At 43.5% G+C, this 24,569-nt stretch overlaps 1 protein-coding gene across 1 annotated transcript in view; it reads left to right on the plus strand.

Moving 5' to 3' along the window:
• gtf3c2 (general transcription factor IIIC, polypeptide 2, beta) overlaps positions 1 to 24,569 on the plus strand; it is a 141,854-nt gene that overhangs the window by 91,419 nt on the left and 25,866 nt on the right. The window contains exons 16-20 of the mRNA XM_084314182.1: positions 18,967 to 19,128; positions 20,444 to 20,531; positions 21,048 to 21,176; positions 22,346 to 22,444; positions 22,490 to 22,666. Coding sequence (XP_084170308.1) covers positions 18,967 to 19,128; positions 20,444 to 20,531; positions 21,048 to 21,176; positions 22,346 to 22,444; positions 22,490 to 22,666 — 655 coding nt within the window. The remainder of the gene's footprint in view (positions 1 to 18,966; positions 19,129 to 20,443; positions 20,532 to 21,047; positions 21,177 to 22,345; positions 22,445 to 22,489; positions 22,667 to 24,569) is intronic.

Genomic DNA, 24,569 nt, shown 5'->3' on the forward strand with positions numbered 1-24,569 from the left:
AGTCTTTTTTTTTTTTTTTTTTTTAGTTTTAGAGGTTTTAGAGTGGTCTGGGGTAATTCCCGAAAGGCTGAGTAATAGCCTTATACGTCATGCGGCTGGTATTGCACTCAGACTCATTCCCTATGGCAGTGGTGCCCAACCAGTCGATCGCGATCGACAGGTAGATCGCGGGCTGATTTCAAGTAGATCTCGATTAATAAAATTAGATTATAAAAAAAAATTAAAATAAAAAAAATATTTTTATTTTTTTTGCAAAATCAACTCTGCCTCTCCTTGTTAACTACAACAAGCAATGCTGTTTGTTATTTAAGATGAGGTCGGACTTGGCACTGACAGATTTGTGTTCATTATGCTGCTTTTATAAAGCCTCAAATGACGGCTTACAATATACAATTTTGGCTGGTAGCTCTCGGCTAGGTGGTAAATTAAAAAGTAGATCTTGGTTCAAACACCCCTGCCCTATGGTAACACCGAGGTCCCCGGATGAATAATGAATAAAAATATACATTTTTGCTGGTGCTCCCAACTTTTTGAAGTTGGGAGCACCAGTGCTACCAAGTAAAAATGTTAATTTCGAGCCCTGGGGGTTGAATCATTTTGAGACAGGGGGTTTGAGACAGGGGGTTGAATAATTTTGAGACGAGGAGTTGAATAATTCTGAGACGGCGGATTGAATACTTTTGAGACAGGGGTTGAATAATTTTGAGACGAGGGGTTGAATCATTCTGAGACGGGTTGAATAATTTTGAGACAGGGTTGATACATTTTGAGACCGGGGGTTGAATAATTTTGAGACAGGGTGTTGAATAATTTTGAGACAGGGTTGAATAATTTTTTGTTTGGGGGTTGAATAATTTTGAGACCGGGGGTTGAATAATTTTTAGTTTGGGGGTTGAATAATTTTGAGACCGGGGGTTGAGTGATCTTGAGACGGGGGGTTGAATAATTTTGAGACGGGGGGTTGAATAATTTTGAGACAGGGTTGAATAATTTTGAGACCGGGGGTTGAATAATTTTGAGACAAGGATTGAATAATTTTGAGACAGGGGGTTGAATAATTTTGAAACAGGGGGTTGAATAATTTTGAGACAGGGGGTTGAATAATTTTGAGACAGGGGGTTGAATAATTTTGAGACGGGGGGTTGAATAATTTTGAGACAGGGGGTTGAATAATCTTGAGAGGGGTGTTGAATAATTTTGAGACAGGGTTGCATAATTTTGAGACAGGGTTGAATAATTTTGAGACTGGGGGTTTGAGACAGGGGGTTGAATAATTTTGAGACTGCAGTAGTGATTAAAGATAGCATTTTGTGTTGAATTTTATAAAAACCATGGTAATTTTCATTTAATTTAACTATTTAAACTGTTCTTTAAATTTAAACTAACCGTTCAAAAAGCCCAATATGCAATGGGGGTTGAATAATTTTTATTGCAACTGTATGTCTTATTAACCAAGATGATACCACAATGCTTGTTTAGAGCTGTTCCTCTTAATGATGCATGCAGTGCCCCACACAGGGTTTCCATTAACCTCTTAAGCTCATAAATAGATCAATACAGTCCGTATTAAGTAATGTTGCCTTTATTTTTTTTGTGATTTTGTGATAGAAACTGGTTGAGAAGCTGGTCATTCTGAATGAAAGCCTTATAACCTTTTTATTTTTACCTCTATTTATTTACCGGGGTCAGTTCACTGAGCATCGCTGCTCTTTTTCAGCAAGGCCCTGTTTCACACTCACATAGTACTACACACTCACACCTGGGAGCTGCCCAGTACAACCACAGTCTGACACTGCTGACCACTAGGAGCTGCCCAGTACAACGACAGTCTGAAACTGTTGACCACTAGGAGCTGCCCACTTTCATTTCACTCCCACATCAAATCCGTCACCAAGTCTGCCTTCTACCACCTCAGAAACATCTCCCGTCTCCGACCCTCACTCTCAGACTCTGTGGCTGAGACCCTGATCCACTCATTCGTCACCTCCCGGTTGGACTACTGTAATGGAGTCCTGTTCGGGGTACCCAGCAAAGCCCTGGACAGGCTCCAGTATGTTCAGAACTCAGCTGCCAGGGTTCTCACTCACACCAAGCCCTGGCAGCACATCACCCCCACCCTCATCCACCTCCACTGGCTTCCAGTCAAGTTCTGCATCACCTTCAAACTCCTGCTCCTCACCTACAAATCCCTCCATGCCCTCGCCCCCCGATACCTGTCTGATCTCCTCCACCAGTACACTCCATCCCGGAACCTACGATCCTCTGATCTAGGTCTCCTCTCCATCCCTCGCACCAGGTTACGGACTTTTGGCGACAGAGCCTTCAGCGTGGCGTCCCCTACCCTCTGGAACTCTCTCCCCCCCGAAATCCGCAACGCCCCAACCCTGGACACCTTCAAATCCGCTCTAAAAACAGACCTCTTCACCAAGGCTTTTCCCCATCAGTTAGTTTAGATTAGATTAGGTCCATTATCCCCTACCTTCCCTCACCCCCCCCCCCCCCCCCCCCCTATTTTTCTTGCCCTATTTTTTGTCCTGATTGTGAAGCGACCTTGGGTTCTATGAAAGGCGCTATATAAATTTGATCTATTGTTATTATTATTATTATTAGTACAACCACAGTATGACACTGTTGACCACTAGGAGCTGCCCAGTACAACGACAGTCTGACACTGTTGACCACTAGGAGCTGCCCAGTACAATCTCGACGAGCTTGATCCATAGATGTATGACTTGGCCATAATAAGGTAATTTATAGGCCTGATATTCTATATTCATATTTCAAATGGCATGTGTCCGGATTGGCAAAATTCAGTACTGTATCTACAAAACCTTCTGTTTAACTCTTTCAGCGCCAGCCATTAGGAATATAAGAGTGCGTCACCTTGTTTGTAGAGCTATAACTATATTCTATATTATAGCTATGACATCAACTATCTATCGTTCAATATGTGAAAAAATATTAAAAGAATTCATACGTTCCCGTGTTATACCATGTATAGTATAGTTTTAGAGTGGTCTGGGGTAATTCCCGAAAGGCTGAGTAATAGCCTTATACGTCATGCGGCTGGTATTGCACTCAGACTCATTCCCTATGGTAACACCGAGGTCCCCGGATGAATAATGAATAAAAATATAGAATAAAAGAATAAACTACTGGCTTCCGGTTTGGCGAGGAGAACAGCTGCAGAACAGAGCTCCCGGTCCAAAATTCAAGAAAGGTAATAAAAAGTTATAAAACACGATAAAAAGTAACAACTAGAAGATAAAAGAAAGATGACAAGACCCAGTGCACAAAACTCGAGGAGAAGTGAGAGAAGAGTGACCCCCGACAAAGAAAATACGACAAAATATAGGTACAACACGAGGAGATGACGCAGCAAGTATAACGTTAGTCCACAGCGAAGTCTGGCTGGAGACGGAGCTACAAGCTAACATGGAAGCTAACACGATGAATATGCAAGCTAGCATTTGCAATACAGAATACTAACGATGCTAACGTGCAAACCAACACGCAGACTGGACTCGATGCAATACTGAATATTCAGAGGAACATGGAGGCTAATTCAAAAGAGGTAAAACAAACGACCCCCAAAAGAAGGACAAAGAGACGCTGGATATAACCAGACCAACCAGGACTCGGCCACCGGGGTCGGCCGGACCGTCCGGGATGCGGGCACGGAGGTCGCCCAGGCCGGCCAGGATGCAAGCGTTGGGGCCACGCACACCAACCGGGGGCCGAGCGCCGAGATCGACCGGACCAGCCAGGAGTCGGGTGGCGGGATCCCGCACACCGTGCAGGGCTCGAGCGCTGAGGATTCAATACCACAAGATTCAATACCACATGTATATGTTGTTTGGTGGTGAGTGGATGTTGTGGTTCGGGACGCACTGCAGATGACGCACAGACCACTGGGAATGCAGACAGGGTGGGCGCATTGGTTGGGAAAGTTGGGACTCGATTCGGGACATATTATAATATAAATAACACGACGGGGAACATGGGGAGACACATTCGGAGACCTGACCGGGAGCTCTGGAGCTGTGCTATCGTAATGGGGGATGAAGGTTCAGATAAAATGTTGGACAATAATAGGGACATTGGAGAATCCCCACTTGGGATATCTCCGTTATTATAGGAGGGGCCCTCTCCAGGAGAGCCTTACCCCTCCAGCCCGCCAACGGGGGTTAAACGGGGTTAAAAAAAAAATAACCTGGGAAGTGCCAATTGTCTTTAGTCTTCTTTTTTTTTCTTTTTTTCTGAGTTATGTTAGAATAGCAGTTGCTTTAAATGTGCACATGGACAATTGAGAAGGACAAGAATTCAAAATGTTGGACATGAAGAGAGGCTTGGAGAATCTCCTTTGGGGGGGTATCTCCGTCACTGGGGGGGGGGGGGGGGGGCTTCTCCAGTGGGAGAGCTGATCCCCCTCCAAACCACCAACGGGGGAAAGAGTGCTAATCATATAACCTATTTTATAAAAAAATTCTTATTGTGTTGTCAGTTACATTTTTTAAGTCATGTTGGCATAAATGTCATAAATATATATAGTGATATCGGTGGCATGGGAGGTACAGAAGGGGGTGGGCTGAGTTCAGTGGGGGGGGGGGGGGGGGGCATAGTATCAGTGGATCGACCCGGGAGAGGGGGGCCTTGCGTGTTGCGGGGTCGGTGGTGGGGTCTTGTGTGTTGTGGAGTCGATGTGCGGGGGGGGGGGGGGGGGGGGTTTATCTGTGACATGGGAGGTAACGGGCTGGGCTCGGTGGGGGGCTCCTCCTCTACTGGGCCTGGCCCAATCAATTCAAGGGACCCGTGTTGCAGGTGCCCGGCTCCGTGTATAGCGGTCCTGGGATATGGGGGAGTCCTACTAGTGGGCCTGGGATATGGGGGTGCTCTGATTCTTGGGGAGGCCTATTGGGGGGGTCAGAGCAGATGAGCTTTGCGCAGGGGGGCCTTGTGTGTTGTGGGATCGGTGTGCGTGGGGTGGGGTTCTTTGGGACATGGGAGGTAACGGCCTTGGCTCGGTGGGGGGGAGTCCCCTATCCTCTCCTCTATTGAGCCGGGCCCAAACAATTCAAGGAACCCGTGTCGCTGGGGGCTCGGCTCCGCGCGTAGCGGACCTGGGATATAGGGGGGGGGGGGGGGAGACCATCGTTTTGACCCGGAGAGGGGGGTCTTGTGTGTTGTGGGATCGGTGTGCGTGGGGTGGGGTTCTTTGGGACATGGGAAGTAACGGGCTTGGCTCGGTGGGGGGGAGCCCCCTGCACTCTCCTCTACGGGGCCAGGCCCAATCAATTCAAGGAACCCGTGTCGCTGGGGCCCGGCTCCATGTATAGAGGTCCTGGGATATGGGGGATATGGGGGAGCCCTATCTCTCGGGGTGGATGGCGGGGGGGGGGGGGTCTGAGCTACTGAACTAGCCTAAGAATTCAAGGCACCCATGTCACTGTATTGTTGTATGTTTGATGTTGTTTAAGGTACTGTCTAAATGTTGTAAGTGGATAAATGTAATACAAATTTTAGTTTAAAAAAAAGAAAGAATAAACTACCAAAATCTCGCGTTTTCGGGGGTCCTGGCGCTCAACGCATGGCAAGTTAACCCGACTTATCTCGGGTTTGGCGTCCATTGTGTTAATCATCTGCCCTTTATTCATTTGCTTAGATTTTTTGTACACTTGATCTCAAGAAGGTGCTGAATGAGCTCAATGGCAATGTTTCATGTCTGGTCAATGTTAGCATGGTGTTATTCACTGTCAAAGATGGAAAAATATTAATATATAATATATTCTCCTTTGGTTCATTACAATGTGTGTGTGTGCATGTGCGTGTGTGTGTGTGTGTGTGTGTGTCCATGTGTACCTGTATGTGTGCGTGCCAGTGAATGCAAAGCAGCATGTAGAAGAACCAGAGAGAGAGGAGGGGGAGGAGGAGGTTGGCAGCTGTCTCTCCTATCCTCCTCCTCCTCCTCCTCCTCCTCCTCCTCCTCCTCCTCCTCCTCCTCCTCCTCCTCCGGAGGCTGCGACTGGGATACTTAGACATACCTCTCTCTCTCTCTCTCTCTCTCTCTCTCTCTCTCTCTCTCTCTCTCTCTCTCTCTCTCTCTCTCTCTCTCTCTCTCTCTCTCTCTCTCGCGCTCTTCCAGCTTGCCCAGGGCTGCTCTGTCATACTCTATGACCTCATTTTGGATTTAATATTCTTTGATATGGTTGCTGCTGGTTCTAATCTGATCTAGTGCCACTCTCCCCTCCTTCAACAGCTGCCATCAAACATGTCCGTGAGCAAGGCACTATGAAGCCACAGTTCCTCCAGCGGGGGGGGGGCTGCTCAGTGGCCTACAGGGCAGGGCTGTGGTTGTATTGAGCAGCTGCCGTGTGTGAGTGTGTTCTGAGGGGAACACCACCCAGATGAACCCTTTCACTGCCACACGACAAAGGGTTAACCCTTTCACTACCACACTACAGACGGTTAACCCTTTCACTACCACACTACAGACGGTTAACCTTCTGTAGTGTGGTAGTGAAAGGGTTAACCTTCTGTAGTGTGGTAGTGAAAGGTTAACCTTCTGTAGTGTGGTAGTGAAAGGGTTAACCTTCTGTAGTGTGGTAGTGAAAGGGTTAACCTTCTGTAGTGTGGTAGTGAAAGGTTAACCTTCTGTAGTGTGGTAGTGAAAGGGTTAACCTTCTGTAGTGTGGTAGTGAAAGGGTTAACCTTCTGTAGTGTGGTAGTGAAAGGGTTAACATTCTGTAGTGTGGTAGTGAAAGGTTAACCTTCTGTAGTGTGGTAGTGAAAGGTTAACCTTCTGTAGTGTGGTAGTGAAAGGTTAACCTTCTGTAGTGTGGTAGTGAAAGGGTTAACCTTCTGTAGTGTGGTAGTGAAAGGTTAACCTTCTGTAGTGTGGTAGTGAAAGGTTAACCGTCTGTAGTGTGGTAGTGAAAGGGTTAACCTTCTGTAGTGTGGTAGTGAAAGGTTAACCTTCTGTAGTGTGGTAGTGAAAGGTTAACCTTCTGTAGTGTGGTAGAGAAAGGGTTAACCTTCTGTAGTGTGGTAGTGAAAGGTTAACCTTCTGTAGTGTGGTAGTGAAATGGTTAACCTTCTGTAGTGTGGTAGTGTGGTAGTGAAAGGGTTAACCTTCTGTAGTGTGGTAGTGAAAGGTTAACCTTCTGTAGTGTGGTAGTGAAAGGTTAACCTTCTGTAGTGTGGTAGTGAAAGGTTAACCTTCTGTAGTGTGGTAGTGAAAGGGTTAACCTTCTGTAGTGTGGTAGTGAAAGGGTTAACCTTCTGTAGTGTGGTAGTGAAAGGTTAACCTTCTGTAGTGTGGTAGTGAAAGGGTTAACCTTCTGTAGTGTGGTAGTGAAAGGTTAACCTTCTGTAGTGTGGTAGTGAAAGGTTAACCTTCTGTAGTGTGGTAGAGAAAGGGTTAACCTTCTGTAGTGTGGTAGTGAAAGGTTAACCTTCTGTAGTGTGGTAGTGAAAGGTTAACCTTCTGTAGTGTGGTAGTGAAAGGGTTAACCTTCTGTAGTGTGGTAGTGAAAGGTTAACCTTCTGTAGTGTGGTAGTGAAAGGTTAACCTTCTGTAGTGTGGTAGTGAAAGGTTAACCTTCTGTAGTGTGGTAGTGAAAGGTTAACCTTCTGTAGTGTGGTAGTGAAAGGTTAACCTTCTGTAGTGTGGTAGTGAAAGGGTTAACCTTCTGTAGTGTGGTAGTGAAAGGTTAACCTTCTGTAGTGTGGTAGTGAAAGGTTAACCTTCTGTAGTGTGGTAGTGAAAGGTTAACCTTCTGTAGTGTGGTAGTGAAAGGGTTAACCTTCTGTAGTGTGGTAGTGAAAGGTTAACCTTCTGTAGTGTGGTAGTGAAAGGTTAACCTTCTGTAGTGTGGTAGTGAAAGGGTTAACCTTCTGTAGTGTGGTAGTGAAAGGTTAACCTTCTGTAGTGTGGTAGTGAAAGGTTAACCTTCTGTAGTGTGGTAGTGAAAGGTTAACCGTCTGTAGTGTGGTAGTGAAAGGTTAACCTTCTGTAGTGTGGTAGTGAAAGGTTAACCTTCTGTAGTGTGGTAGTGAAAGGTTAACCTTCTGTAGTGTGGTAGTGAAAGGGTTAACCTTCTGTAGTGTGGTAGTGAAAGGTTAACCGTCTGTAGTGTGGTAGTGAAAGGTTAACCTTCTGTAGTGTGGTAGTGAAAGGTTAACCGTCTGTAGTGTGGTAGTGAAAGGGTTAACCTTCTGTAGTGTGGTAGAGAAAGGGTTAACCTTCTGTAGTGTGGTAGTGAAAGGTTAACCGTCTGTAGTGTGGTAGTGAAAGGGTTAACCTTCTGTAGTGTGGTAGTGAAAGGTTAACCGTCTGTAGTGTGGTAGTGAAACATTAACCTTCTGTAGTGTGGTAGTGAAAGGTTAACCGTCTGTAGTGTGGTAGTGAAACATTAACCTTCTGTAGTGTGGTAGTGAAAGGGCTAAAGCCAGAAACCAGAGAAGTGGGACAGTAAGGCCCCCATGACCCCTGACTGCTCCTGGTGAGCAGGTTGACACCAGGGACCGAAACTAATAATAATAAAGTTAATTTCGCTCCCTGGTTGACACCTTGCATGGTTGTCTCTGCCGTTGGTGTGTGAGTGAATGGGCGAATGAGTTGTAAAAGTTGGCATAAGTTGTAAAGCGCTTTGTATAAAAGCACTATGTAAATGCAGTCCATATAAATGCAGTCCATTTGGAAATATGAGTAATTAGTCATTTTTGGAAAAGTGAACGTGTCGAAAGAAAAAAGGCTTGCAGGAGTTTTCTCGTCTGCTCCGTGACCAGGAGGGTCTTCTGCCCTACATTTTCAAAGGCCTAGAGCAGCGGTTCTCAAACTACAGGTCGTGACCCAAAGTGGGGTCGTGGGTAGGTGACAGCTTTTGCGCAGCTTTTCTGGCAACATATGTTGGCTAAATATGCCTCTTTTTACAAAATGTGTATTGATAACATAGTGCTGTAATAAAATGTTCTGATAATTATGCATGATCAGTTGATCACGTTTAACAATGTGTGCTTTTATTTTTATATTCCTTAATTCCACGTTGAAATTACGCAATACATTAAGTGTGGGGTCGCCAAAAAAAATCCTAAATAAAATGGGGTTGTGGTATAAAAAAGTTTGAGAACCCCTGGCTTAGAGAAAGCTCGGCTCATCGCCTTTGCATAAATTAGGAACAGTAAAGGTCCTAATATGCTTCCTTGTGGTTATGTGGGTGTGTGTTTAGAGGATAGAGACTGACGGGTTTGTATGACTGGTTTATGGCAAAACCAGCAGATCGCCACCATTTTTTACCTCTAATGGAGATAATTGTATTATCTTTAAGTTCCTAGCCCTGCCCAATCCTCTGCTTATCAAACCTTTATTTAAACTTGAAAGGCAACTGAGGTTTCCCTAATTTACAGTCACGTCGAGTGTACATACAGAGTTAAGCATAAAAGCATATAAAATCACACAGCATATAAAATCAATCCATATAACCTGATTGACAAGGGTTAGATATCAAATCAAAATCAAATCAAATCAAATTTATTTGTAAGGCCCGACAACAAACGTTAATGTCCCCATGGGCCAGACACGTCTTCTTTAAACAAGTCAAGAAGAAACATAACAATAAGTCGAAGAACAAAACAAGAACACCATAAGGTCCAACAAATTTAAAATAAATGCAAATAAATGAATGAATGCAAACACTCCCAGACATACCCCACGCGAAGGTAAGGAAAAACTCACTAAAACCTAACAATAGGGAAAAAATGCTCCACAGGCAGTGTGGAGGAGAGAAACCTTAGAAGGGCCATTCAAGGGGGGATCTCCCTTCTTAGATGTCGGTGATAGTAGTGTTGCAGACTAGCAGTTGGTAAGCATGCACTCATGTGTGTAGTGGAACACAGATGAGTGCATGCAATAGCAACTGAACATTTTGAAAGATTAAAGATAGAGCTGATAGCGATAGCAACTGAACATTTTGAAAGATTAAAGATAGAGCTGATAGCGAATCTATTTGAGGCACAGGGGCGACGCAAAGAGGGTCGCGTCCTCCCCGTCTTAATCACGGGACGTTCAACACTCCGGTCATCGCTCCGAGACAGCCGGAGACAGGGAGATGGGGGGTGGCGCAGAGAGGGTCGCAACCTCCCCGACATCATCAAGGTCTTAAACTCTGCAACAGAGGAGATAATCTCTCTCAAGCTTTAAGGACTGTTGGAATTCATTCCATGAACTAGGGGAATCATAGCGAAATGCAGATTTACCCTGTTCCGATCAGACTCGGGGGGACCTTAACACATTCGGGGCCATTGGGATCCGTCTAATCCCACTCTATACGGCCAGCATATCAAAACAAACTTTCATTGTGCGTGAGGCTGTTTGTAATAATAACTTTATTTGTATAGCACTTTTCATACAGAGGTTGCAGTTCAAAGTGCTTCACAACAGTAAATAATACAGGCATGAGCGAGCATAGCAAGGTATGGTAAATCAGTGTTTCACATTAGGATCTAGCATCCTAATAGGCTCTCTATTCAGTAATACAAGTAATAAAATAGTTTAAAATGATTAAGTTTAAAAATAGTCTAAAACTAATAAAATAGAACGGACATACAACAACAGTAAAAAATACAGGTATAAGCAAGCATACAAATTTAAAATGTAAATAGCAAGGTTACAGTAAAAAGTGTGATAAGATTGTTCAATCAGATGAAAATGGCCCAGCTAGGAGAATTAACCTTGGCTAGGCGGTGAGGTTCACGATGTACCTAACTGGAATGGTAAACAACTTTGCTAGATTTAGGTCAAAAGTCATCTTCTCACAACAGAGCATCACTCCAACATCATAGAACCGACATATGAATTTCATTGGAAGTGTATGAAAGTAGGTAGGGTAAGAATATAGCAAGGTCTATATGAATTGAAAATGGGGGACCCTGATGGAAACAAGACAAACGTCTTTCTCAGGTCTGCATCCCCTTAACAATTGTATGTATTGAGCCGTACTGTATTGTACCCATTCTGCAATCTGTTAAATAAAGTTTTCATTCATTCATTCATTCAAGGTATGGTAAATCACAGTGTTTCACATTAGGATCTAGCATCCCAATAGGCTCTCTGTTTACAGTTTGATTCAGTAATACAAATAATAAAAATAGTTTAAAATGATTCAGATTAAAATAGTCATCAGTAAGAAGTAAAGAAGTGTGATAACCGACACATGAATTTGATAGGCAGTGTATAAAAGTAGGCAGGGTAAGAATAGTGCAGGTAAGTACAATTTGTGTCAGGATATCTCTGATATTTCTATAATAATATTTCCTCTTGTCACTAGGTGGTAGCAGATATCTATCTTCAGATATTTGCCTGCATTACCCCACAGTGAAATGCCTGAGCAAAGAGATAGGTTTTAAGCTGTCTTTTAAAGATGTCTAGCGAGTTGGCTTCTCTGATGTTTTGGGGTAGTTTGTTCCACAGTTTTGGGGCATAGTTGATAAAGGCTGCATTTCCGATCCTCTTTTGACTGTTTCTGGGAGCCTCTAGTACTAGTAGTCCAGCAGCTGATGATCGCAGTGTTCTTGCTGGTGTGTAATTTATTAGAGTGTTGGCGATGTAGCTAGGTCCCTGTCCATTTAGAGCTTTGTATATAAGGAGAAGGACCTTAAAGTCAATTCTAAATGTTACAGGAAGCCAGTGTAAAGCAGCTAAGACTGGACTAATGTGCTCTCTCCTTTTGGTTCTAGTTAGCAGTCGGGCTGCAGAGTTTTGGATTAGCTGAAGCCTCTCTGTGGTTTTCTTAGGGAGACCTGTGAAAAGTGCATTACAGTAGTCTAACCGGCTAGATATGAATGCATGAATTAGCTTCTCAGCATCGTTCTGATTAATAAATGGTCGTACTTTTGCTATATTTCTGAGATGGAAGAACGATGTTTTCGTCACTTTGCTAATATGAGAATTGAAGTTCAGTTCTGAATCTATGATAACCCCGAGACTAGTGACCTCAGATTTGATCCAAGGGGTTAGTCCTCCCAGGTTCTTTATTAATGTTTCTTTTTTAGTTTTGGGGCCGATAATTAGAATTTCAGTTTTGTTCTCGTTTGGTTTCAGGAAGTTCTTACTCATCCATTTATTTATTGCCAGTAAGCAGTCTGTAATGGAGCTAATCGCTGTATCATTTGGTTCAGCAGATATGTACAGTTGTGTATCATCCGCATAGCTATGGAAATCTACATTATGTTCTCTGATGATATCACCTAGCGGTAACATGTAAAGGGAGAAGAGTAAAGGACCTAAGCAACTCCCTTGTGCAACTCCATAGTTGTTGTCGTATATATCAGACATGTGATCTCCTAGTTTAACATAGAATTTCCTCCCTCTGATGTATGTTTTAAACCAGCCTAGCACATGTTCTGAGAAACCGACATGGTTTTCAAGACGATCGATTAGAATATCGTGATCGATTGTATCAAATGCTGCACTGAGATCTAGTAGGATAAGGATGGAGATCTTATTCTCGTCAGAGTTTAGCCTGAGGTCACTGATTATTTTGGTGAGGGCAGTTTCAGTGCTATGATATTTTCTGAATCCTGACTGAAATTCTTCTAAGATGTTGTTTTCTTCAAGAAAGGAATTTATTTGAACTGAAACTATCTTTTCAAGTACTTTACTAATGAATGGTAGGTTGGATATTGGACGATAATTTGCCATTTCATTACTATCCAAGTTAGGTTTTTTTAGTAATGGCTTTACAACTGCTGTTTTAAAGGCATCTGGGAAAATACCAGTTCTAAGGGAAGTGTTTATGATATCTAGCACAGGGCTTGAAACACTATTAAACACCCATTTGAAGAAAGCTGTAGGTATAGGGTCAATGTCTGAGGTGGAGGAGTTACATTCTGAGACAGTTTTGCAGAGTACATCTAATGTGATGCATGTGAATCTTCTCATGGTTACATTGCGCGGTTTGCTGTAATCAGCTTTATTTCCATCATCAGTAATGCTGGCCCTGATCAAGGTTATTTTGTTGTTAAAGAATAGTGCAAGTTCTTCACACTTAACCGTTGATGACTGAGGAGGTGTAGGGGCAGTGTTGAGTAGTACATTAATAGTGGAAAAAAGGATTCTGGAGTTTCCAGCATTTTCTGTAATGATTTTAGAGAAGTATTCTTTCCTTGCTAAGCGGATGGTTTTATTATAAGCAGTTAAAGCATCTTTGTATATATCACAGCATATGGTCGTTTTTGTTTTTCTCCATTTTCGCTCCGCTGCACAACATTTCCTTTTTTCTTTGTTGACCGTATTATAGTTCAACCAGGGCGAGGCTCTGGTTTTCTTCTTTTTCATTTTTAGTGGGGCGACAGAATTTAATATAGATGACAGTGCATCATTGAGATTTTCTACCATTTCATTTAGAGAGCTGTCATGATTGTGTGGTTCATGTAGTCTGATAAGATCAATGAACTTTGATTCAGCCTTGTCGTTTAGGAGCCTCTTGTGAACTATGATTTCTTTTTTTGTTTTAGTAAGGGTTATTTGAGTATCAAAAAATATACAGTGATGGTCGGAGAGAGGTAATTCAGTTATTGAGATATTTGTTATGCTTAGCCCAGTTGTTGTTATAACTAAGTCTAATGTATTCCCAAGCCTGTGAGTTGCATTTGTTACATGCTGTGTTAGGTCAAAGCTATCCAGTAGATTTTTTAGTTCTATAGTTTTGGAGTCTGTTTTCTTATTAAAATGGATGTTCAAGTCTCCATTTAGGATCACCTTATCATATCCGGTAACACATAGTGAGATCAGTTCAGAGAGCTCCTGTATAAATATTGGTGAGTGTCTAGGCGGGCGGTATATTGTGACGATAATCGTTGATTCTGTTTTGAGCTCAATGGCAAGATATTCCATCGACATGAACTCGCCTAGTTCTGTGATTCTAAACAAGAGTTTTGAGGAGAAAATTGCTGCAACTCCTCCCCCCCTTCTATTTTTTCTGGGTATTTGAAGAAAATTATAGTCTGGTGGACAAGCTTCTATCATTATTGATGTAGCTGTGTCATTATTTAGCCATGTCTCTACTAGGCAGATGCAATCTAAGTTATTTTCTTTAATCAGATCATTTACTAAAAATGTTTTATTCAGTGATCTGACATTTAGGAGGGCTAATTTTATTTGTTGGACTTCTTTAGAGGAGGTCTGCTTTGGCTTGACCTTGATGGCCCTGAGGTTAATAGCAGGTAAATGCATTGATGGCGTATATTTTTCACCATGCCATTGGCTGGTTATGATTACCGGTATGTTTTGAGAGATGGCATGGCAGTTGTACTAAACTGTACTGTACTCTTTCGTAGAGCTAAATCTATACTTTATATTATTGCTATCTGTCCATTCTCATTGTCAATTGACACTATAAACCGTCCCTTCAATATGCCTTAAATAAATAGTTGTTTCATCAATACGTTCCCATTTTATAGCGTCGTTAATATGAACGTTATAGCGGAATGTTCTGGGGTATTTCCTGGAACACGAGTTATAGGGCACTAAGCTAATAGCGTTAAATCGAATGGCGTTTCGACTATAGACAAGCGAGCTAAAACTCAAAATGCATATTGTCGGTATCATGGTCCACCATGAATGCATGAAAGGGGGGGGGGGGACGTCGTTTCTGATTATTGATTACCAATAACGGCATTAGCCTCAGTAGCCTTATTCGCTGACCGGGTGGATGGCTATGAGAGCAAGGCCCGATCGGGCTGTAATTGACGTCAAATCGCTCTTACCTGTGGCCGGTTGGATCCCAAAAAGGATTTCCCAGTTATCGATCGCCATCTGGTAGATCCATATGTCCATTGGCTGATGATATATTTCTTTACTGCATACTGAATTCAGCGTCCCAAAAACGATTCCAGGCCATCGGCTACACGCATAGCTTTAGGCAGCGCCCCGATGAGGATATGGCCGGTAAGGCACTTTTCCGAGAGTAGGGTAAATCTGCAGTGCCGCAGGGTGACATTGAGTAGGATATTACAATGGAATAAAAGCCAAAACAACCTTGCCACGTATATATACGTGGTTGGCCGTCAAGCGTTGGATCCGAAACACGCATATATACGTGGTTGGCCCCGAATGTGTTAAGAACCAGGCAGTCACCAGAACAGGTTCCATAGGGTCCAGGGCCCTCATTTATCAACAATGCGGAAAAAGTGTTCTATTTCCGTTCCTGCGGACGGAATTTAGAATGTGTGTACGCACAGAAAAATCTGGATTTATCAGAAAAATCTGAAATACATGACAGGCTGACAGACGTGTACACGGTGATGTGGGATATGATATCTATTAACTTCCTAAAGACCATTGCTGCCTGGGCAGCGCAAACACTAATAAAGACCGTTAACCACTGTTTGCCGTTGCAGTCATTAATAACCATGCTGGAATATGACTGCCTTTTTTCGTTTCGTTCGATTAATAGCCAGGGATTAAAGCTGTCCGTCAATTTGATTCCAAATCGCATTTTCTACCTGCATATGATTTGTAGAGGCATACAATCTCTTTTGATGTCAGTATTAGGTAGCCTATATCCTTTATAATGTTATAGGCTATTTTATTTACAGTAGTCTATTTATGATTTTTTTCCATAGCCGGTCTCAGTTATGCTGTGGCTGAGACGGATCGGGATTAATGAAGCTGATAGGAGACTGCTTTTCGGCTACGAATTAAAGCCACGATTGAAAATAATGTACTTCCTTTCTTGACAATAGCTTACTATAACAATAATACGACAGCATACAAGAACAATGAATCTCACTGCCATGTAGCTATACGGCTACGCCATGTGTAGCCTGCTGCCCTATGTGATCAATAAAAACTCGAACTTGAATTCCATCACGTCTGTTGTCACAATGTAAATAAAAACCTGCACTGAAAAGTTACAGTATGTTGATGGTTGATTATTTGTATGACAGTCAGTAAACCCTTGCAAAAAGTATCTGTTTTATTTAATGATTGAAAAACATGCAGCATTGCCTTCCTCCCGGTCACCAGCAACAACATGTATCAGGCAAATGCGCATCGCAAGTGGAATCCCTTTCTATTCACATAACTGAATTTGTGATGGAGCTTTGACAGCTACATGGGTGGTACAGTAACAGTCTATTGCTCGCCTCGATCCATCTCCATCACGATGGACCGTGCCGGTGGCCAAAGACCAGAGGGTGGAGAGGACTTGAATGTGCATGGGGATGGCATTTGTGCGTTTTCCGATTCCGATAACGCTATATATAAACCATGCTGCATTCATTCGGAAAGAAAGACCTATTCCAAATGCTATAGGGTTTGACAATAATTACACTACTGTCGCTATTTTACAATTAACTATAATGAATTACGGATCATATTCATATGTACACGTCAGTGACAGTTGAAACTAATGCATGAAAGTCTGTCTCATGGTGCGTGCAGTCTTCATATTCTACCGCTGGGCGCCAGGTACGCATGGTCTGAGCTGTGCGTAGATATACGCACAAAGTCAAGCACACGTTCAAATTGATAAGTCCCACACTTTGCTTAGAAATGATCGTACGCACGGGTTACGCACATATCTGTGCGTACGCAACATTGATAAATGAGGGCCCAGTATTCCATTCCCATAATGATGTCGTTTAAGGATGCAGCTTACCAATAGGTGCCTCTCTGTCAGAGAAAACCAACCTTCTCATAAAGGAGACAGAGAGCCCAGGCAGACATCCCCCTCCTTTCTTCCTCCGTTCTTTCCTCTCCTCCTCCTAACCTTTTTATTATATTTTGAGTAGAGTAGAATTCAGTACGCTTCCGTCACCTTTAGGGTCCCCCAGGGCTCTGTACTTGGTCCGATTTTATTTTCACTATATTTGCTCCCATTAGGACACATTATTAACACTTTTAAAGGCATCTCCTACCACCTTTATGCGGATGATATCCAGCTGTATTGCTCTTTTAACCCTGATTGCCCTGATGATTTTAATTCTAATTTTATTGTTTTAAATTAATGTCTGTCGGCCATTAAGGCCTGGTTAGCTAGCAACTTCCTCCAGCTAAATGAGGCCAAAACCGAGGTGCTCATCGTGGCCTCTGATGGCGTTGCATCAAGGGTGGCTGGTTGCCTTGGGCCCCTAGAAACTAATGTGAGCCCCAACCTCAGGAACCTTGGGGTAAACTTTGATCAGGCCATGCACCTCGACACTCATATCAAGTCGGTGACCCGCACCTGTTTTTTCCATCTCAGGAATATTGCTAAACTCAGGTCGATGGTTTCCCACTCTGACCTAGAGTTGATCATCCATGCCTTCGTTTCTTCTCGTCTAGACTACTGCAATTCGGTTCTCACCTGCCTCAATAAATCATCCATAGACCGCCTCCAGTTCGCGTGTAGCTTTATGTCAAGCAAGCAGTGCAAGAATGCGGAAGCATTCGTCACCGCACGCCACTACGGTAAAGCGCCTTTCTTTTCAGGCCCGCTTTGGGAGCTGTCGCGCGGAAATAGGCTGTCTATTGCCATTCTCTTTGACAAACTCTAACCTTAACCAGCTCCTTAACAGCTCCTAAACTTAACCGTTCTAACCTTAACCAACTCCGAAACAATGCCTAACCTTAACCTTAACCATGCCTAACCTTAACCATAGAAAGAATATTGCCATTCTCTTTGACAAACTCTAACCTTAACCAGCTCCTTAACAGCGCCTAAACTTAACCGTTCTAACCTTAACCAACTCCGAAACAATGCCTAACCTTAACCTTAACCATGCCTAACCTTAACCGGCGAAAGAATACATGTTAAAAAAAAAATCACGTTAAAAAAAAATATTTGATGGGATTCGAACTCGCCAGCGACGAGCCATAGGATCCACAGCCATGCAGTTTTGCCAATTGAGCTATTTCTGGATACTGAATAAGGGGCGGTGACTTATATATATTGAGCTCGTGTCGAACCAAGGCGGGATCTCATGCGCATGCGCGGGCACCTCGCGCGAGCACGCCGGCGCACGCACGCACCTACGCGAGCACGCCGCCGCCGGTGCACGCACCTGCGTGCTGGGCGGCGGAAAATGAAAGGCGCATTACCGCACGCCACTACGGTAGAATGCTTCCGCATTCTTGCACTGCTTGCTTGACATTAAGGAACAGGCCTCCAGTTCATCCAAAATACTGCTGCAAGACTGCTGACCAGATCAAGCAGAAGGTGTCACATTACTCCAGTTCTGGCCTCCTTGCACTGGCTTCCTATACATTTTAGAATTAATTTCAAAGTCCTGGTGCTCACTTTCAGAGCTCTGCACGGCCAGGCACCAGAATATTTAACTGACCTGCTGGAACCATATGTGCCCAGCAGGACCCTGAGGACAGCTGACCAGGATCTGTTGGTCATTCCGCGCACCAGGCTGATCACCAAAGGTGACAGAGCCTTTCAGTCTGTAGCGCCTAGACTCTGGAATGCCCTTCCTCATGGCCTAAGAGCTGTATCGTCTGTTGAAATTTAAAAAAATCAGCTAAAAACATTAATGTTTAAACAGGCCTTTGGGTAATGTTTGAGCTTCTCCTTCAGGTATAGAATATGTCTTTTGTTTTGTTTTGTTTATCTGTGATGCATTGTGTTTTGTTCTATCTTATCTCTTGAATGGTTTCTTGCTTTTTATTTTAATTTTATTTTATTTCTGCTGTATGTAAAGCACTTTCTGTCTCTGTGAAAAGTGCTATATAAATAAACGTTACTTACTTACTTACTTACCTTGTACAGACAGGAGCTTGACCCCACTGACTTTACATTCGTTTGTCAGTTGTTTTGTCTGATAAGGTAACTTCACAGAAACATCACTGAGTTTGTTTCTGTCTCCCTCTCTATCTCTCCCTCTCTCTCTTCATCTCTGTCTCTCTCTCTCTCTCTCTCTCTCTCTCTCTCTCTCTCTCTCTCTCTCTCTCTCTCTCTCTCTCTCTCTCTCTCTCTCTCTCAGACATCTGTTGGTGACAGGAGGTGATGACCGCATGGTGAAGGTGTGGGATCTGAGGAGGACGTATGAACCGGTCAGTGCTCAGAAACGACACCTGAGCACCGAGATCTTCTGGCCTCTGCATGTCCCCGGGCTCTTCCTGTCCCAGGAGAACTCCTATGCAGCGTAATGCCTTCTCTAATGTCTCTTTAGTAGGACTGATCCCAATGCTTCCAAGCGTCAATCTCTTGTGTCTTTAGTAGGGTTGACCCGAATGCTTCGAAGCTTCAATCACAGCCATGGTAATCCATGTCAAAATCACAAAGCTTAATTTTCTTTGCGTTTTTGGTGGTTTCATTTTTCTTAACGGTTCAAATAATGTGCACACAACATTAGCTTAATAAATAGCTTATAGAAATAGTAATAATAATAATACACTTTAGGCGGCTGGGTGGCGCAGCAGACATTGCGCTTGTCACCAATGCAAGAGACACCGGGTTCGACTCTGGCTGTCGGCGTTGCCTCCGGCTTGGGCCAGTCGTCATACTAACTCAATTGGCAGAGTTAGCGGGTGGAAGTCGATGGGTGGTAATCTGGACGCTGTGGACAGCGACTCCTACAGGTCGGTTGGGGACGCCTGCACAGCAGAGACAGGAAATGGCGGGGGTAGTGTGAGCCTCCCGCACGTTACACCTTGCCAATGAGAGTCCGCGCTGGCAGGTGAAAAGATGTGACAGGCTGCCTCCTCGTGTACCGGAGGGGACACGTGATGCAAGGCTTCTATCCTCTCTACAACCGGCCAGTGGGGGGCATATGCGAGCAACGTTCAAGACAGGGGAGGAAAGAATTGGCACAGTGGAATTGGGATGGGAGAAAAATAGAAAAAGATACCTGACAGTTTAGAACTGTAATTAAAGAGTAAAATAGAATGGACAGAGTAAAATATTGTAATCGGCACAATCACCAGCGGAGTGTATTAAAATGCTATGGTGAAGAGGTACGTTTTTATCTTATTTAGAAAATATTTAGAGATCTAGCTTCCCTAATATGTATAGGTAGTGTGTTCCATAACTTTGGTGCATAGTTTGCAAAGGCTGCGTCCCCGATTGTCTTTAGGCTGTGGTTTGGAACCTTCAATAGACCAGTAGTAGATGATCGCAATGTTCAAGAAGGCACATAGTTGACTAGAGAATTTGCAAAGGCATGGATCAGTTTTTCAGCGTCTTTTTGATTTATAGTACTCATTTTGAATTCTCAGACGAGGACATTTAGTCATGAGAACTAGAAAACTTCTCTACCCCATAGTTCTTACGGTATTTACCCATTGCATTGGAACTTTGCACGCAGGAACAAATGAAGGTTCAATTATTCACTGATCATTTCTACTGAAGCGTTTAAACCCCCACAAATGGTAATCAGGACAACCCTACTTTTTAGCCACGTTGGACTTCACCACATCACTGAGGGGTCCTGTCTGTCTGTCTGTCTGTCTGTCCTCTAGGTTTGGCTCACATGGTGTCCATTACTTTGAAGTTGGCTACCAGAACTACAAGCCGGTGTTCGTGGTTCCCAGGTCTGGGACTTTGTGGGTGAGTGTTGCTCGGGGTAGGGCCGGGCAATGATGACACATCATATCACCTTGTTGTTACATTTACATTTACATTTTGTCATTTAGCTGACTTACAAGTTTTGTACATCAAGTCAGCAGGAAGTTGCTATGTTAGCCTATAATTTACAATTTGCTAAATAATAATAGAGGCCTTGCAGAGAATGTTTATGTCGATCTTTTTCTTCCAACATGGCTACCTGTAACCATTGGTAACCAAGAAAATGCCTAATTTCTGTGCAGTGGTAGAGTATGAAAACTGGAAAAGCATGATATTACTGTTCCACTGCGACTTGTTTACAAGGTCCAGTAATAAAACACACATTTATTTAAAATATATATATATGTATTTCTCATATATCAACACATAGCAACCATTGTTTCTTCCAACATGGAGGACAGATGGACATTCTAAACATTCTGTGAAAGACCTCTATTGCAGTCCACCTTACATGCTGTATATTTCTATGCTGATTGGCCTGCTTGTATGTCATTCCAGTCCATGGACTTCTCTGATTGGTTTAACGGCATGCTGACATCAGACACCTTGGGCGAGGTAATCTTCGCCATACTACCCAAGATGGACAAGAACCCCCTGTACACAAAACGGCTTATAGAGAGAAGATTTGTATGTATATATATATACAATCTATCTATATCTGTATCTGTGTATATATATATAGAGAGAGAGAGAGAGAGAGAGAGAGAGAGAGAGAGAGAGAGAGAGAGAGAGAGAGAGGAGAGAGAGAGAGAGAGAGAGAGAGAGAGAGAGAGAGAGAGAGAGAGAGAGAGAGAGAGAGATGAGAGAGAGAGAGAGAGAGAGAGGAGAGAGAGAGAGAGAGAGAGAGAGAGAGAGGAGAGAGAGAGAGAGAGAGAGAGAGAGAGAGAGAGAGAATGTGTATGTATACGAGACAGATTGTAGAGATTTGTATGTATACCCAACAGATTATAGAGAGAATATAGAGATTTGTATGTAGTATAGAGAATACAGATTAAAGAGAATATAGAGGTTTGTATGTATACCAAACACATTATAGAGAATATAGAGTGATTTGTATGTTTACCAAACAGATTATAGAGAGAATATAAGTGCTAAAATAAGTATAAGGGGGGAAAAAAGGTATAACCTACTGTATCTGACCAGTAATACTAACACGTTGAATAAACATTGGTCCAAAGTTAAAGGTTCCTTATCGTGACACCTCCGATCTCTAGAGTGCTAATATAAAACAACCCCACTTTGTCTGGTGTAATTTGGTGCAATAAACACTGTAATTATATTCGGGACAATATGGTACAATGTGCAAAAATACATGCTTGTCATTGGAGCAAGTTGATACTTGATACACACATTCATTCATTCATTCATTCAATCTTTATTTATACTCTATAAATACACTAAGTAGTTAAACGAATTTACACTGTCATCGAGATGTTACTTTCACAAGTGTGATAGTGCGTTAATTTCCCAGTCCGGGCGACCATTTGCCGCATGTCTTCCCTACCTCTCGTCCCGTTCTCCCTCTCTCCCTCTATCGGTCCTGCATGGCCAGAAAAAATCTGAAAATGCTATAAATAAAAGTTAAAAAAAATATAAATACAGAAGCATCAGACAATTGAGACAATTGAGGTAACAATTTAAAAACTATTACATATTGTGGTGACCTGATTGGTCATCATGGTTCTAAACCAACCCATCGAGTGTCGAGTTTCAGAGTTTCCTGCAGGGTATTCGATGAGGTATGTTACACATGTGAGGGGTTTAAAATGTCTGTTCATTTCCTCTCTCTCGTCTAGCCGGTCTACTTCACTGACATGCTGCCTCACGAGACAAACAGCACAGAAGAAGACCAGGAGATGAACGGATTGGTGGATGGGTGTGGGGGAGATGAGAGAGGAGGGGGAGGAGGGATGGAGGGAGAGGCTGCTGGAGGAGGAGAGGAGAACAGGAGAGAGACTACAGCAGGTGAAGGAGGAGGAGACATGGATGGAGTGCCTGAAGGAGGAGAGGAGAACGGAGGTACCACAGAAGCCCCTTTATCAGAAGTTTATCAGAAGACCCAGACCTACAGAGCTGCTGTGAAGAAGTTCTACCTGCACTATACAGACAGTGATATGGTACGTAGCAGGGAGGAAGGGGAGAAAAACATGCATTCACTTACTGGAAGTGTCACCATTCTTTGTTGCGATGATGTCGATATCACCACTCTGCCTCCCAAATCTAATTTATTTGTAAGGCCTGACAACACACGTTAATGTCCCCATGGGCCGGACACGTCTTCTTTAAACAAGTCAAGAAGAAACAATCACAATAAATCAAGAGCAAAACAAAAACACCATGAAATCCAGAATAGAATGTAAAATTTATAAATGAATGCAACACTCCCAGACATACCCCACGCGAAGGTAAGGAAAAACTCACAAAAAACCTAGCAAAAAAGCACCACAGGCAATGTGGAGGGGAGAAACCTTAGAAGGGCCGTACTATATCCATACTTAGCTCACTAGAATGCAGACTACTGATGATGTCGAACTAACATGGTATTTTCTGTCCATTCAGATGCCTGTTACTAGGTAGGGTTAGATCAGGCAAGGGAAGAAAAGTCCATTATTTGGTTGTGCGTGACACAGGCCATGTGAGCGGATCGGAGCGTGAGCGGCGCGGGGCGCGGAGCGGGCTGTTTTGACGTGAGCGAGGAGTGGGTTTTAAAATGAGTCGGCGCGACGACCGGAGCGAGAGTTCTCCTCCGCTCCAATCCACTCCGGGACGCTCACAGTGGTTTAACACTGTTGATGTAATATATACATGCAGTACAATGCCAAAGCAACAGATGGCGATGTACAAACATGAAGGCCATTTTCAACCAATGAGAAGGGTTCAGGCTTCGTCACTGTAGAGACGCCCACCATAGATATCTATGACGCCCACACTCACTCCTGTTAAAAAAAGTATCGACGCCATTGTTGTTGACGTTAGCTTACATGCTAACGTTAATGGCAGCGACCATAGCATTGTGGCTCGGCTAGCCTATCATCGCTTAATAGAACTAGTGAATGGATAAACAACGTTATTTAACATTGCAGAATGGCTACAATTACAATGCGGCTCAATACAAACAATTGTTAAGGGGCCCAGGGGGTGTAGACTGTTGTAGTTTGAGCTCATTTACACCATGCTCCAAAAAAGAAAAAGAAAAACTGCCGAGCGATCTGGCGCGGGGAGCGGGGAGCGCTCGATTCAAGGTGAGTGGGGAGCGAGCGGAGAGCGACTTGGGAGCGGGGTCAACATGAGCGATTAGCGGAGCGGACCAAGCTTTAAAGAGCGAAGAGCGGATTTCTCGGCCGCGCCGATCCGCTCACGTGGCCTGGCGTGACACCAGGCAAACAGAGAGAAGGTGAGACAGAGCTAAGGGCGAGTGACTGACAGAGTGCAGAGCTTTCCCCAGTATTTTCAAACAAGATGGTGCTTAGTCGCAACTAGGGGGTACTGTAATTTCCTGCAACTTAGTTAAAAAACTAAATTTCAATCAAATCTTTAATGTCTGCTTAGCAGTTTAGTGGTTATTCGTTACACGAATAACTTAAAGAGTCCCTATTATCTGATTGTGATCCAAACACCTGCAGCCCTCACACTCTCTTTATCTCTCTCCATCGCTCTCCCCTTCTCTCTCTCTCGTTCTCTCTCTCTCTCCGTCTCTCTCTTTTTTTCTCTCTCTCTCTCTCTCTCTCTCTCTCTCTCTCTCTCTCTCTCTCTCTCTCTCTCTCTCTCCTCTCCATCTGTTCCCCTCCCTTCCACTTCACTGGCCCTGTCACTGCTTTTTACACACTCACATATACACAGAGATACACACTGAAAACACACATTGAACACATACACACACATAGATACACACGCACACGCACGCACACAGAGATGCACACACACACACACAGAAATGAACATATATGCACACACACACATAAGTACTGTATATACACGTAGCAAACACATGCTGCATACATACACACATAATATGCACAT

Source organism: Notolepis coatsorum (assembly GCF_963971535.1).
Source record: "Notolepis coatsorum genome assembly, chromosome: 5".
Lineage (NCBI taxonomy): Eukaryota > Metazoa > Chordata > Actinopteri > Aulopiformes > Paralepididae > Notolepis > Notolepis coatsorum.